The sequence below is a fragment of the Polyodon spathula genome, chromosome 21 (assembly GCF_017654505.1).
Source record: "Polyodon spathula isolate WHYD16114869_AA chromosome 21, ASM1765450v1, whole genome shotgun sequence".
NCBI classification, from domain to species: domain Eukaryota; kingdom Metazoa; phylum Chordata; class Actinopteri; order Acipenseriformes; family Polyodontidae; genus Polyodon; species Polyodon spathula.
This window is the reverse complement of record NC_054554.1, coordinates 6902268-6919269: the sequence shown is the minus strand read 5'-3', so window position 1 is coordinate 6919269 and position 17002 is coordinate 6902268. Positions and strand designations below refer to the sequence as shown.

At 36.2% G+C, this 17002-nt stretch overlaps 1 protein-coding gene across 1 annotated transcript; it reads right to left on the bottom strand.

The window, feature by feature from the left end:
* Positions 1-726: 726 nt before the first annotated feature.
* Positions 727-8631, bottom strand: LOC121296110 (dipeptidase 1-like). Its single transcript, XM_041221324.1, has 10 exons — positions 8358-8631; positions 7552-7678; positions 6630-6762; positions 6034-6184; positions 5605-5674; positions 4281-4457; positions 3794-3878; positions 3485-3560; positions 3247-3382; positions 727-2255 (listed from the first exon to the last, which is right to left on the bottom strand). The coding sequence occupies exons 1-10, from the start codon at positions 8468-8470 to the stop codon at positions 2070-2072; spliced, it is 1254 nt and encodes a 417-aa protein (XP_041077258.1). The 5' UTR covers positions 8471-8631; the 3' UTR covers positions 727-2069.
* Between the last annotated feature and the right edge of the window lie 8371 nt (positions 8632-17002).

The following is a 17002-nucleotide window of genomic DNA, read 5'->3' as shown; positions in this document are numbered from 1 at the left end:
TAGCTGAAATCTTACTGCAGTGCCCTCTATCGATTCAGAGAAGCAAGTAGCGCGGCCACAAATATTGCATTAATAGTCAGCATTCAAATATGGATCAGTGAATAGCTGGTGCACTTTCAACCAAACTCAATAATAGTAATACAAAAAACGTTGTGCAGACCCAAATGCAAAATTTACCAAGCACTAGCTTCACGGAAACGTTTGCCTGCTTACTGAATTGTTACGAGCTTTTGGATGAGTATACACGTCACTATGTCCTGCATGAGCAATGTTGTTGTTATAAAGACATATTTTCAATTGAAAGCTCTGTTTGTGTAGTACAGTTTATTTATAAGGGCTCAAAGACCCATGCAAATCATTTCTCGGTGCTGGCCACACGGGGGTACTGTAACATTATTATTATGACGTTTATGCATTTGATATTATTGAATTGCTCCTGTGTAAGCTAATGACTATACTTGTTGATTAGATATGACATTACAAAGACAATACATTAATTTATTCACAAGAACGTTTTTGAAAGTAAAAGATTCCACTCAGGTTCACTGTGAGTCTCTGCATTCTCTTTCAATATGAGATTAGAAACACGTTAACAAGGTCAAGTGCAAAATCCAGGCCTTTGTCCCTTATTTTAAACGCAGTGTATTTGCATTTCACTGTATTTATCCCATATAGTTAGTTATATGTGTGTTTGTTTTTCACAAAGGCCAGCTCACCATCTGGAGATATTTGCAATGAACAGTGTTTTAATTGACAGGTCCATAAATGAAAGTATAACACAGTCAGCCTCAGAGTGGGCACACAGAATAGGCTTATACTGGCTTCTACCAAGACACAATGCTAGACCTACTGGTTAAGCAATGCATAAAACTTTTTGTGTTTGCTAAATAAACTATTTCTCTGAACTAATTGAAGGGTTAGATTTTCCAGTATTAATATACTGAGTTTACAAAGGCGTGAGCAAGTTTTAAGCAATCATATAAAAACCAATACTATAGACCTGGTCAAAAAAAAACATTTGAAAACAAATTTATACTAAAAGTATAGTGTTTATCTTTACCATCATATTACTTTACAGCATAGTTTATACTTTAAAGCAAAGTGTTTATTTTAATCAGACACATACAATGTTCAAGAAAAGGTTATTTGTATATTAAACGTATGCATTAAATCATTTTGTAAAGTACAAATTAGTATATATAAAATGAATAACCTTTGGAAAAACAAGCCAAGGCAGAATTTCTATTTCAGTTCCTAGGTTTCTAAATAAACTGTCAGCTTAGCGGAATCCTATTATAGTTTGGGTTTGTACATTTATTGTGATCTAGAATGCATAGAAAGCCCAGAATTAGGGTAATAAATGACATCAGCAATTTGCATCAAGGCCAAGATCCTGGAAAAAGAGAAATTACAAGCTAGATTGGCTTATATTTTAACCAGTTTTAACTGATTACTGTCTTGGCAGGAATTCCCAAAAGATACAAACCCTTGTTTAATGCTGCAAATGTAGATTAATATTGCTAAAACCAAACCTTTCTTCAACAGTGAATGCTTCAAACTTGTGCTGCTGGAGGGATAACTAGAGCTGTAAAATCCATTTAGCCTTATTTACATTGTCAAAATAATCACTCATCCCCTAATCTTTATTATTTTTTAAATAAAACTATATAGATTTATGCAGCTCTGGCTACTCTTCCTGGAACACCTGTATCAATCTCACGGCTCTGCCAAAGTGAAGTCTTTCAGCCAGGCTGTAGAAATGGCATTTCACCAAAGGAAATGATATGTGTGCACACTTTTCTTTTTGATAGCATGACAATAAGGATGCCAGTTATTTTGTGGCCAATTATAACAAGAGGTAAGAAAATTGATTTTAAAGCCACAGTTATCAATCCTTAAAAAGGATTAACCTAAATAAGGGTCAAACGTGGTACATTTTCACTGTCATTTTGTAATTTGCCCTGCTAATTCTATGCATTTTCTATAGTTTACCATATATTACTACACTTTGTAATGCTTTCACTTATGAAAAACAGATTCCTGTTCTGAAGTAGACAACTAGAGAGGAGTTAAAAGAGCCAAAGTATGGTGCCATGCAGCAGCAGTGTGACTACAGGGAGATGTAGTCCCAAATTGATCATGCTCCCTGCATTGCCTTGGGGCGGATAGCCATACATTGTCCTGCATGGGTTCACCACATCAGCATAGGGAATGGGGACTTCATAAGGCTTAGTAGTATTCATTGAGTCCCGCACCTTAAAAATAAGCAAGGATAAGTAAATTGAAGTGATGATGCCTTCACAGGTATTACCATGTGTAGCTTTGGTGGTTCCAGAATAGTTGTAGTGGCTTCGAGGAAACCAAGCCAATCATACACACTTTACAAGCATAGCTTTTTTGCATTGTTTTTTTTACCTGGTTAATGACATTCAATACGAACCTCAACGACTTGGTAGTCGGTTCTATGCAGAGCTCTCATTAACCCATGATAGATACCTGCTAAGCCTAATGGTGGCAATGCAATCCAGTAAAATAAAACTCCAAAACAACACCGGGGCCTGTGTTTCACCGTGCTGTATTGATAAGGCAATTTTACCTTAAAATGTTTTGTAAACATGTTGGTATATTTTTATGTTTACTGGGATATATAAAATAAATGGAGAGGCATTTTCAAAACACATTAACAAGGTCAAGTGGAAAATCCAGGCCCTTATCCTTTATTTTAAACACAGTGCATTTGCAGTTCACTGTGCTTATCCAATATAGTTATCTGTTTGTTTGTTTTTTACAATGTTCTAGATACTTTTATCAGTGCTTTATCATGACATAAGTAACTCAGTAAACTTGAATTATTATTGCTTCTCACTACTTTGTACATGCAGTATATTTTTTATTGCAGTCACCGTGCTGTTTTTTGGACAGACATCTGGTTAATGGTAGTACTGTCATGAACAGTTAATAGGGGTCATATGGCAAAGGAAATTGCCTTATTGTGTCATGATGGAGAAGTTTTGTTTTGTTTTTTATCAGTGTTGAAGTGAGAGTCTCAAGATTAATGGTTTAGCAGGCATTTACCATAGATTGCCTGAGAGTAACAAAGATCTGGTGCAATATGGCTGAAATCTCTAAACTCACATAACCTCATACGTTGAAAGGGTGCAAGCGACTACTGTATATAGTAAGGGTGAGCCCTGTCAGACAGCAGCCATGCTTTCTAATGGAGAAGCATGATTTTAGCATGCTCACCTTCTCCACCTCCCTGAAGACTCGCAGCAGGTTGTCTCCCAGCGCTGCCTTCACCTCAGTGTCGGTCCAGCCTCGTCTCAGCAGCTCAGCCACCAGGTCAGGGTACTTGGAGACATCCTCCAATCCTTCCGGGACCCTGGATTTTAGAAAAGCTGATGAGAAAGACGGACTAATCTACCTGGACTGCCTTGTGTCTTAATGGGATGTCTTGCAGCCTCAGTGGCCAAGTTGCTCTTACCTGGACACTCCATCATAATCCCCTCCAAATCCAATGATCTCATGGCCAGCCACCTTCTTGATGTGGTCAAAGTGATCTAAAGGGAATGTAGAATTTATACATATATATATATATATATATATATATATATATATATATATATATATATATATATATATATGAAATAGATTATTCCATAATCTATTTCCAAATTTCATATAGCTGCATTGCACAATATTTGCATCAAGTAGATACTGTATTTTTTTCATGACAGGAAAGCCCTCCAGAACCGGAGTTGCCTGACCCTGTTCTAGGTGATAAAGCACTGACCTGCCACATTTGATAGATTGGCAGTTTTCTGGCAGGTGACGTAATCATTGTAAAAGTTCACCATTACGATACCCTTCTTTTCAGCCTGGGAAAAAAATAAAATAAGCATGATTACTATGAAACTTTGTTTGCTACTCAAAGTATCCTCTATGTTTAGTAATGTTGATTGCTGTTGGTTTTTTATTTTTAATATTTACTATAGAGCCCAAACAAATACTGGTGAGCCTTTGGTTAAAACAACAATATACACAATGGATTTGTAACAGATATTACAAAGTCAGTGGCTCTTATATGATGACACACTGGTACTATATGGCACAGCAATGGATAACCAGGGTGTATAGGATTGTGATTCCATTGGTATGTCAAAATATAAAACTGTAACCATTGCAGTCCCATTGTCCCATGGCCTGCTATCATAGTAAATTGCTACTGTATTAACTGTCATCGCTTATGCAGTTTATTTTCATACAAAGACGTCACTTGCCACTTTTCTGAGGATGTCATCAGGAACGTTGCGCTTGCTTTTGCACACTTCATAGGCGGAGGAGTGGCTGAAGATGACTGGGGCAATGGAGAGTTCCAGAGCAAGGTTCATCACCTTCTCAGAAACGTGTGCTAAGTCAATCAGCATTCCCAGCCGGTTCATCTCTCTAATCAGTTCCTATAAACAGACATGCAATCCCACAATGTAAAATACATTAAATACATTAAATACAGCACACCCTGTGATGCCTGACATGAAAAAAATTGCTCACAATGGTCACATAACCAACAAGACTGATACCACAAGGTCCCAGGACTAACTATGTGTGACCCTGAGCAAGTCACTTAACCTCTTTGTTATTTGGGTGACACGTAAAACCAAGGTCTTATTGTAAGTGACTGTGCAGCAGTTGTTGATGCACAGTCCCCCCCCCCCCCCCAATCTCTGTAAGTCGCTTTGGATAAAATTGTCTGTTAAATTACTTATTAATTATTTATTTAGTCATTTAGCAGACTCTTTTATCCAAAGTGACTTACAGAGACTAGGGGGTGAACTACACATCACAGCTACTGCTGCAGAGTCACTTACAATAGGACCTCGGTTTTATGTCTCATCTGAAGCACGGTGAAAAAGTGACTTACTCGGTCACACACAGTGAATCATTAACTAGGATTGAATTAGCTATTTTTCTATTTTCCAAATAGGGTATGCTATTCTATATATACAACAAAGGACATAACTGAACATTATGCAAGTCTTTCTTAAACTAGTAATACAATAGCAATACATTTTAAAGAAACTTACTGCATTATTATACACTCCAGAGAGCCAGCCTTGGAATTCTGAAATGCTTTGTTTTAGGAGTCTGTTTTGTGAAGTGAACAGTCAGACTTTGTAGCTTTTACTGGTGTGGATATCATAACTTGTACAGTATGTAATCATGGCTTTCCGATGAGTTTTTTTTCAAAGTTTCTTAAATTATTATGTTGAAATTAAGTAGCACTAAGTGGAGTGTTAGTTGTGAACGAGTCCCAGTTGTGAGTCCCAGTTTGTTATTCAAATATGTATTATAGATAGACATAGTTATTTCTTTTAACTGTCCAGCAGTCTGACCATTTAGACTTATCTGCATGACTACTGTACTGAAATGGATTACTAGACTGTATCTAACCTTTGTCATACATTGGTTTGACAAAATAACTGTGATTTCATTCCACCACTGGCTTATACCATTGTAGCTGCCCTTGTGCTTCCATTCCTTTACAAAATGATTGCCACTGTAGTGTGATTGCATTGTAAGGTCGGGTGAAAGATTTATGCTTACTTTTCCAAAACCTGATAAGCCATTGTTTTCTGATGTGTCCTTTCCAGTGTCCACAAGCCAATTATCTGCCCTATAATCAGAGGACATAGGATCAGAAAACCTGGTAGATTCTCATAATAATAATAATAATAATAATAATAATAATAATAATAATAATAATAATAATAAGTATACCCAACTGTTTATAAAAAGGCTGTATTTCCTTTAGTGATTTTCAGTGGCTTACATAGCACTAGCTCGAGTGATTTATCAAAGGCACCTGACTCCTGAGATGAAATGACATGCCTTATATGTATCATTTTGGTTTATTATATTTGCTATAATTTGTTTCTCTGATTAATTTCTTCCTAAATTGATGTGACTTATTGCTCACCAATAGCCAGTGTGATTGCCCCTCACCATCTATGAGCAAGCGAGTAGTAGCCTTACCAGGGGGTGTTGCAGCTGTGTGTGAGTGTGAGGTAGCGCACCCCCAGATTGTAGAACATGCGCAGGGTGCCCGGGCTGCTGTCGATCGAGTGACCCCCTTCCACTCCAATCAGGCTGGCTGTTTTATTCTGCTGGAACGCTGATAAAATATCTGCACAGGGATGGATGGTCAATACATTCTAGTTTATTCCAAGAACCAGATTACTGATTCAAAATCAATCCATTTCTTTTTATTGCCAGTGCTAACAAAAGTGAAAACTGTGCAATACCACATAATATTTATTTATTTATTTATTTGTTAGGTTTTTTTTACTTTTTTTTTTTTATAGATAAAACTTTTTTTATAGTGACAGCAGGCTCAATATAAAATATTATACTTTACTAAAAAGAAACATAGCATTATATATATATATATACACACACACACACACACACACACACACACAGAGTAAAACGTTTTGCACTAGTGAACACTAGTCAGGCTCATGCCTTCATGACGTAAACTTAATGGCAGTATAAAGATTTACAAAATGAAAGAGTACCAAATCAGTTCCCTCACCTTCCACATGTACTAATGCCCTGCACCCCTCACTCACCATCGCTGCTTGTGGCAAACATCAAGTCATTAGGGTACAGACGGCACAAGCGGTGCACAACATCAATCTGCTCCACAGTCTGCCTCACTGCGTCCTTGTACTGAGACTCGCAGGGTACATAGGCAGCCCAGAACTGCAGAAAGAGATTCACTGATTACCAATACTGTAGGGGTTATACATCAGTCAGACACGATAGGGGTCTGCTGCAGCTCACCTACTAAAAGCATTTGGTGTAAAAACAAGAGGCTGGCTTGACAGTGGAAGTATCGTATCCTGTTAATCCCCAGTCCTCCTGATCAGATAGTGTGCATCAGACAGCAACGTTTGAATTGGACATTATGAACTGGGTAGAAAAGCAATGGTAAATAAAATGTATTTTCCATCAATTACAGTGTAATTATACAGTAATGACTTTGTGATTACAGTAGAATTCAGAAATAAAAATTTATTTTTATTATTAGTTTATTTAGCAGATGCCTTTATCCAAGAGACTAGGGTGTGTGAATTATGCATCAGCTGCAGAGTCACTTACAACAACATCTCACCCGAAAGACGGCGCAGTTAAGTGACTTGCTCAAAGTCACACAGTGAGTCAATGAGTGAGCTGGGATTTGAACCAGGACCCTCCTGTTTACAAGCTCTTTTCTTCTTTTTCATGAACAGGGGAGGTGTTAACATGAACAGGAACAAAGTTGCTAATATGAAAACGTGCTGATTGCATTATACATTTATATCAATTTCATATTCTTTGTAAGGTGCATACTCTGTGGTCTAGACTAGAGATCTGTTGGGTAGTGTTTATGGTCTAGTGGCAAGGTGGAAAGGAAACTTAGAAAATGGACAGACACTGACCAAAAATGAAATGACAGAGTAAAGTGGTATAAAGTATGCGGTCTGTGTCACTGTCGTGACCTCACAGTACCTGTGCACTGAGACGGCCTGTTTTGATCTTTGGGATGTTGGTGTGAGTCTTTTCCAAAGTGTTAAGGTCCATCTTTTCCAGCTCATTGTTAAAGAGCTGCCTCATCTGCCAAGGAAGGTCGTTGTGTCTAAAGATAAAACAGTAAATAAACAGGGAAGCTCAGGAAACTGCATTGCAGGGTACAATGACCAACATTTCACCATCACTATTGCTGCTAAATACAATATTCCCTTATTCCAGTTAACAAATAATTTGAACAGAATTCAGTTAATTTAAATGCTCCTTCCTGTAACTAATCCGAGAAATTCATTTTAATTATGGCTCCACTTCCCTTACATTGGCTTTCTAAAAACTGGCTATAACAAAACGAAGACTCATACATTTTGATATTCCAATCATTCAAATGTAATCCTAGAGTAAGGTGTTACTTGCATTACAATGCTGTTTTATTCATTTCAGAAAGTTGGAGCTAACAATAACTTATTGCTCAAGTTTCATTTTTCAAGTTTCATGTATCATTTTAGGCATGTAGGTTAGTATTTTTCTTCTTTTCAAATTGGCATAATATTCTACAAATGTAGTGTTTAAGAGGTGCTGTGAATTACTGTCTTCTTTCAAATGTACCCATATTTAGAGGAACATCCTTTTTGTTCGGCTTGCTCTGTGTTTTATTTTATTTAGTATATCCTTTCTGTTTTGGGATGTTGTGAATTTCTGCATGCAACTATAAAATAACAAAACCAATGAAATATTCATTACAAAAAAAATCTGCATTGGGAATAGAAGTGATTTCAATGATAACTTACCCATCTATTAGGGGGGTCTCTCCCATTAGTCTCAATGCTTTTTCCCTGTTAATGTCCGCAGAGCAGATGATAAACCCACTCAGCACATTCAATAGTGTCACACACCAGTACATTGTGTTTTAATGTCTATATAAAATGTATTATTTTTCTTATTGTCTTCCTTCTGTCGCTCTCCTTGATACTTTCCCTGCTTCACTTCTTATTTTGAATCTTTCATTGCAAGTACCAGAAGCCCCAGTCAGTCTATCTCCACTCCCTGTCAGTCACTCTAGCTCTGTCTCGAAAGAATGGACCTTTGCCTGAGCTAGTCTATAAATGTTCTACTACAGCCCGAGTTAATGTGTAATCCCATGCCAGTGATTGTCAATGGGGGAGATCGAGAGGATCAGGTTTGTGGCCGAAAATAAACCCAAAATGTATAGGGCCGTTTTTCATTTAGCCCAAGCACAATCGAGTAAAAAATTAGAAAACACATGGAAACTCCCCCATTGGTAGTGCTGTGGTTCTGTACAAAGTGTTAATGGTACAGTGATACAGTAATTGTACAATGGTAAGAGGTTGCCATTGGTAGAATGAACAACGTTGGTAACATTTTCTTTTGTGTTGACACATCCCAGTAGCGTATAAGTGCAGTACTTGTTCCAAATCCATTGCGAAATGTGTCCAACATGTGTGGGAGCAAAACAAATTCACAGCTACTGAAACATATGAAGTGTTTTTTTGGTGAATGTTACATTCAAATGGGTCTTTTTTCCCATTTGAAAAGCCTTTTGCACCCGCTGCCACCAGGTACTGTATTGGTCAACAACGAGAGGCCTACTAGCATTAATTCCCTCAAAAGTCTTGCTATTTAATTGGAGAGCCTATAAATGGATGTATTTTGAAACAACCATTATACCACTTTGGGAATTAAACTGAAAATGTACAAAACACTTACTGAAGCTCTAATAAAAAACCTACTTACAATGTGTTTCTATGGCTGCACAAAGTGTTTTACTGCTGTTGGAAAACTGATGCAGACCAAACCTAATACTACTGCCTTTAGTTTTAAGTTAAAGTTCAACCACATGTAATACAACATACTGTATCACTCAAATACAGGATTACAGTATTAACACACTAAGGTTGCAGTACCAATAAAAATGCATACTGTTGTTCAGAATCAATTTGGAGTGCAAAGCCATTCAATCAGCTGCAAACCGTTAGCATCTGACATGTCTTCATTTAGTCTTTGCTTTGCACAGTATTATTCGACAACGGGACACATTAATATTTTCTGTGCAGCCTCCTTACCTAGAATAGTCTTTAATGCTGTCCACACAGAGACAGGTAATAATGTCAGCTTCTCACCAATTCTATGGGGATGTTTACAGGAAAAGGCTAAAGAAGTTTTTTTTAGTACAAATTGAGTAAAAACGTTTGTAACTAACACCACAATAACGAATACTAACCAAGAGGCGTGCAGTCAAAGTAGTTTGATTTGGTAACATTATCTTATTTTGCGATGTGATAGGGGTTGTTTCTGGCAAGTTGTGATTTTTTTCAAATGCATAAAGAGGCTTTACTGGCATTTTATTTTCCACATTGTGTCGGTGGCTGTAACCTTTCTTTCTCATTTGCATACAATGCAGCCGTTTCATAAAACAATTTTATGGCAGTGTGGCAGGTAAGTCCTACTTGTAAATAGTGTTTTGTTTGTGTGTTAGTGGTGGTGGTTGGCAGTGATGGGGTTAATTTCTATACCTGCCAAATACATGTGAGAATGTGGCTGGAGCCTTAATTGAATAATTGATGATTAATTAGGCTCCATGCACCCACGTGGGATATAAGAGGAGAAAATCCTTTGTTTGAGAGTGTCACTGTGCGGTGTAATTTTGTTTTGGTATTTGAAGGCAAATGCCCAGAGGGACATAAGTATTCTTTTGTGTGATGTATACCCTTTTTATTTTGCTCTGTGAGCAGTGTTTTGATTTATTTTTGTTTAATAAATGCGTGCCTGAGCGCATAAACCCCCAGCTACTATCTTTGAGTCTCTGTAACCCTTTCCATCTTGTCACAGACAGTACATGTCTTTCATCAGCATCACAATGACCACATCCTCTGCAGCTTTTTCTTTTCTGCTTCATTTGTTAGATTTTTGGTAGGTGGGTTTTTTGTTGCTATTTTCCAATATAGCAAATAAATTAATGCATATCCACTTACAATGGATCTCTGAACTAAACTGATGTTATTATTCAATAAAAGAACATAAAAGACCATTGCTTTCTTTGACTGTTGTAGTCCATTATAGAACAAAGTAAATATATCCTACTGTATATAATACTACTGTAAGTTGGCAAACCGAAAGAATTGCATTGCAAATACCTGGGTGCACTTTCACATGGGATTAAAATGGAATTTGAAGCTATATAATGTAGCTCTGTCAGCTACTCAGGTAGGTTACTTGGTTACTTATGTATTTACTTACTTACTTACTTACTTACTTACTTACTTGTGCACATGTGCACTAGCCATGTCCAGCCCGTTCTTATACTTTTAGCTCCACCCTTTATGCAGATAGTGCACTGGACCGTACGCACATCCCATTGGCCCTCAGCTGCACGCTAGAACCAATGAAGCGAGACAAACTGCAGCAAGTAAGGACAGACAACCAACAACCAATCACAGGGGAGACACAAAGGCACAGACAGGGGCAAACACACCAGTGGCGGGAATGACATAGACACATACAACAGGAATTACAGTGTATGGATTGCTACATTATTCATTACAGGAATGTTGTAATTTAGGCTTATTTCATAAATAGCATATAACAGAAAATACCATCAACCAAATATTCTCCAAATAACTATAATTGTATAGAAATGGATATTTCTAAAATAGTTCTTATAAAAAGAGGATTTGAAAGTTCCCTACCTAGAGAACGATTCTACTAGTACAGACTGAGCATGACATCACGACTTTGAAACCACATGCTAACGATAGTGACTTTTCTTGAAAAAGAAGGAGATATATATATATATATATAATATATATATTATATATATATATATATATATATATATATATATATATATATATATATATATATATATGAATCGGTGCAAATTGGAATGTAAAGAAGGTGTCCCTACTAAACGTGTACAAGTGTCCTGTAGATACGACATCAGGGCTATAGCGACCCACACCTGTGATGCGAGACGATGGATTCAAGGGCCCATTGTCGTGTTCGCTGAGCCTGCCCGAGTTGAACCTGAGACCGAAGTGGAGTCTTTCTGGGAGCGAGCTGAAATCCTGGACATGGATTGGAGAATTTAAAATGAAATGTATTAATGCAATAATATGTGTTATAATCTTTTGTAGTGTTTGTATAATCTTTTAGTTTGGAAAATTATGTAAATGTGCAATCAAATGTAATGTTTAATGCTACTCTAATCAATAATTGTGAAAATCATGCATTCTTTAGGTATAAAATGATGCAGTAAGAAACTGGTATCATTTGATACATAGCCAGCTTTTGGGCAGTGACCAGTCTTTGAGCAGTTTCTTATCAAGATGGGCTTGATTCCCAGAATTAAAAGACAAGTTTCTGTAGCACTTTTTTACTGTGTGAAGAAGGATAGAGTAGAATTTTGTATAGTATGCTTGCCTTAAGAGGTAGTATGAACAATACCCTAAAATGTGCACACATGCTTAAACACTGCATGTCATGATAAAATGCATAAAAACTGTTTCACATTTAAACAACTATGGGGTTTCTCTTAGTTCATCTCTTCTATTCATTTATTGAGAAGTTGGGGAATGGGGAAGATGAATGGAATGAAATACCTGATGTGCTTACTATGATATTGAAATATAAAAAAGTAATTTTAAGGAAAAGAATAGAAGATGGGTTTTAAGAAGGTAAAACTTTATAACTTGCTGTGAGCCTGTCTTAAAGTCGTGCCAGAAAGTCAGGGATAGTTGGCATGAAGAGCGAAGTTCTCTTATCAAACAGCGTCAAGGTTAGAGTGTCTTCTCACTACAGAAAAATTGGAAAAAACCTTGATTATCGCTGGAAATTGGAAAGCTAAGTGCACAGCTAGCAAACCGGTTTTAGCTGGTTTGTGTGCAGTTGAAAAAAATAGGAGGTCATCCGCAGTTCAGCTGAATTCGTTCTGTTAGGAAACTCATAGGACATAGACATTACAATCTTACACTTAAATAAAAAACAAATAGATTATCCATGAAGAAGAAACTCTATATAAGAAAAACATAAGAGGGAAGTTCCCTATAATATCTGTTAAGCACATGCCTGTAAAGAGAGAAGGAAAACTAATTTGAAGAATAGAATGGCATGAGGGAATATATTATTAGACATTAATACATATAATCAATATAATCATAACTAATAGTGTTGTATATATTTCAAACAACACTTATATACTCAACATAACATTAGTGTTGTATATACTTCAAACAACACTTACATATTCAACAATAACATTAGTGTTGTATATACTTCAAACAACACTCATATATTCAAAATAATATTATTTTCTTTGTTTCACCTAGGTTTTTAGATAGAGGAGGGGTCGAGAGATAAGCGGGTGAGATCATGATAGGATGTGTGGACCAGGTGTCATATCTTGAAAAATTGCTGACACAAGGCTCTAAATTTTTAGGCTGTTGTGTGCCAAAGAGATAAGAATTGGACTTGATAAAGACTCTCCATGTATTCCTATGGAGACGAATCCTATAAAAACTCACACTTTTCGCAAAGGGGTACCACATTCAAAACCTTTGCTTGACAGGGTGAAGAGGTCCATAACTTGCAGATCTCCACCACACTGATTCCTTTGTTCATGCTACTTTTCCTTATAATAGGAGGTAAGCATATTACTAACATTGTTATATCTTACATGTATTGGTTGTATGGCTATAAGGTTTTGAAACAATGTTTTGGTTTTAAGAGAGTGTTATATTGAATGAAACTGAAATGTAGAAGTGGGTGCTTGTAGACTGCGTGTATTGGAATTTGGTGGTCTGATCAACCTACCTTTCCAATATTAAAAGCATTTTAATAAACCGAAGGAGCGTTGCTCTGATTCGTAAAACTTAAAATGAATGAGTCTTGAGTGTCTTTCTTTCCGATTAAATAAAGGTTATATGAACATGCATACAGCTCGTCCAGTGCTCAAACATAAACCACTAGGAGTTTATAACATCTCTGTCCTCCTAACTTCTCCCCTGAGTTAAGAGTGTGTGCAGAATAAACAGAAAATAAATAAGACAGAATAAAAAGAGTATGTGAAAATCTGCAAAACGCAGCAGACGTGACTATATATATATATATATATATATATATATATATATATATATATATATATATATATATATATATATATATATATATATATATATATATATATATATATATATATATAGATATATATATAGTTCAATGTAGATCTTACTTATAAGAAATGGAAAGACACTAATGTAATGGGGATGTACAGTAAAACTCTTTCTCCTGAGAGGTATTTGTGGGGAAACACCTCTTTTATCGAATAATAATGTGGAGGAGTGTTTTTTTTATACTATTCCACAGGTCTTTGTTCTTACCAGAGAGGAAATAACCAAACACACTATCTTAGTATGGAAATGGTGTACGTGGTTGAGTGTGTACGGGGATTTACGCGTGTTTCTTTGATCTGGTTTAACTCTACAGCCTCACCATCCACGTGTATTAGCAGATTCAATACAGAAGCAGAATTGAGTATGCAAGTGTTTAGAAGTGCCCAGGCACTTCATTCCTGTATGACCAGTTTTATAGTTACTGTAAATTTTAATTATGCAAGAGAGTAAGCACCGAGGAAATCTGCATCTCTATCTGTAATTATTCTCATTTGCATAGATATACAATTGTATTAATTAGTCATTTAGCAGAATTTAGTAGACTTTTATCCCAAGTAACTTACAGAGACTGGAGGGTGAACTATGTATTAACAACCTTGGTTTTACATCTCATCCTAAGGCCAGAGGGCAGTATTTTGCTTTACAAAGGGGAATCCATTTTCTGTGAAAGTTTGGATCAAATCTAAGGGGCCCCATTTGAACAGGGGCCACTGGTTTCAAAGGGGGAACAAGTTTATCGTAAAATCTATGAATATTGTCCCTTGCGGATCAGATCTAAGGGAGGGGTAATTTTCGCACGACAAGTATTAACGTCACGAAAATAAATGCAAATATTACTGCATTCACGTGAAATTATATGAAAACTGCCACCAGTTTCAGTGGCAGTTTTATTCCGAGAACTTGGTACAAAGTTCTGAACAGAAAGCTATGATTAATACAATAGGATACATTTAAATAACAATACAAAAAAAACATGAATCGGGGATTTTTTTTACATTTTCTGTTTGTTTCCCGCAACGTTTGAACAGAACAATAAATGAGTTTTGGATATTTCTACAAGAACAATGAAATGTGACTCATTGCTCCCTGTTTGTTTTCAATAGTTATCTAATTCAAAGTAAGCACACCTTAACAAATCATTTACTCTCGTGTCTGGTTTTGGAAACAAACCAAAAAATTGTAAACTACAAAACTACTAAATATTTCCGTCATCTTCACTGAAAGTTCCAGAAGAGGATCTTATAAGGGAAAAGCGAAATATGCCCTTTGGTATTTTTCTTGGTGGGAAGTTACCAGGTCAATAACATAATCTTTCCTTCGGCAGCTTCAGAATCTGATAGAAAGACTGGGTTACTGACCACATGAGGAAACTTATCTCAAGGCTTTTTGGTACTGTAAAAGAAATAAAGTAGACACCAGACAGGCATTGTAAAACACTGGAGATTGAAAACTTTAAAGTGCAAATACATTAAGTATTAAAATTAACATTTTATTTAGTTCATTCTAGTTACTGTTTTCTATTTTTATCAATTATACTGCGGCGCTGGGTTCCTCAAGGCTAACTCTGGCTTATAATTTTCTTTGATGGTAATGTTTAATGGTCCTAAATCCATAGTGCTAATTCCATATCCAAAACATGAATTCCAAATCTGTAGTGTAACTATTCGAGAATGCATAGCTGTAAGCTCCCTTCATTTCGATTGAAATCTCTGGATATGGAATAAGCATTAGACCTCTTCTGAGACAGCGGCGAAAACCTTTTGTAATATTAATAGATTATCCTACTGATACATATATTTGATATTTAATTTTCCAATTTCTTATTTCATATTGACCTCACTTGGATTGCATGTGACTCCACAGGGAGTGTGTAAATCAGAACTTATTTAGTTTCTGTTCCCAAAAAAATTTTAAAAAAAAAAGGTTTTTGGTTTAGAACATAACTAACTAGGTAATGCAATGTGAAAATATAGGAAAATTACTACATCTCTTTAAAATTGTTTTCAGTCATTCATTAATATACTGTATTAAACATTTGACATGATTTGTATGAGGTTTAGATTATATAAAAAATGTTTAATACAGTATTCTATGCAACGTCCATCATACATGTTATATAGAAATTACAGCCAGTAATTATTAGTTAATTATTTTTGGTATGACAATTTTGTAATTGGTGTTACCATGCAAGTAAGTATACAGTAAGATTATACCGCATACCGCACAACAAAGGGTTCATATAAAACCCATGAGAGTGTAGGTTTTTTTTTTTTTTAATCAATTGTATTTTCTTATTCTTGTTATCAGGAGTGAAGTTTTGATAGTGTCTGGGTTTACTGTCAAGGATATGAGATAAGCAGAGACAGAATTCTACAGAGCCTCACAGAACCCAATAACATCATGAAAACTTATCATGCCAGCATAAAAACAACTGGAGCCATGCCATCCTGTCTGCCATTCTCATGGTAGATTATCTGCTTTTATCTGCTTTTAATAAAAATTGCTATTAAGACTAAATGTAGTATTCCGGCTTTCAAGACCACAAACGTCTTTTGTTCATGGGGATATTGAAGGAAATTCTTCTCATAGACTAATGTCTATATATTAAATTCATACTACAGTATATAATACATTAATAGGTATGATATAACAGTTAATAAACTAATAAGCAAACTAAAAAGCAAATCAACTACATTCATTAACAGCAAATGGCATACTAGGTTCAATCAGAATACCAGTGCGCTACTGATAAAAGAATCATACTACACTTAAACAACTCAGCGTGTTTGGAGGTGTAAGTTAATATAATAATGAAATTACTCTTTGTTTTTTTTTTCATTTTTTTAAATTTAGTTGTCGCCAATGGTTTTTGCTTAGGTTTTCTCCACAATTTGGATTGCCCAATTATTATTTTTATCCCGGTTCACCGCTGCAACCCCCCGGCGACTAGGGAAACAGAGGTTGAAAAACACGTCCTCCGAAACGTGTTCCTGCCAAGCTGTCATTTTTTGCACTGTGGATCCACCAGACCTATAGCGCCAGAGGACAACACAGATCTGAATGGCTCCATGCCCTGCATGCACCCTTTCAGCCACAGGGGTTGCTGGTGTGACCTAAGCCCTCCCTACCCAGGTAGCGCTCAGCCAATTGTACGCTGCCCCCTAAGAATGGTCAGCAATGACATTGCCTGGATTTGAACCGAATGAACCTACAATCTCCAGGCTATAGCATGCATCCTGCACTCCACG

What these genes read in the sequence shown, in the direction of transcription:
- LOC121296110 (XM_041221324.1), bottom strand. Translation starts at nt 8,470, where the DNA reads ATGTACTGGTGTGTGACACTATTGAATGTGCTGAGTGGGTTTATCATC. An exon ending in GAGACCCCCCTAATAGATGG is followed by an intron (nt 7,679 to 8,357) that starts GTAAGTTATCAT and finishes TTTTATCTTTAG; the next exon opens with ACACAACGACCTTCCTTGGC. An exon ending in TCTTCAGGGAGGTGGAGAAG is followed by an intron (nt 2,256 to 3,246) that starts GTGAGCATGCTA and finishes CTTATTTTTAAG; the next exon opens with GTGCGGGACTCAATGAATAC.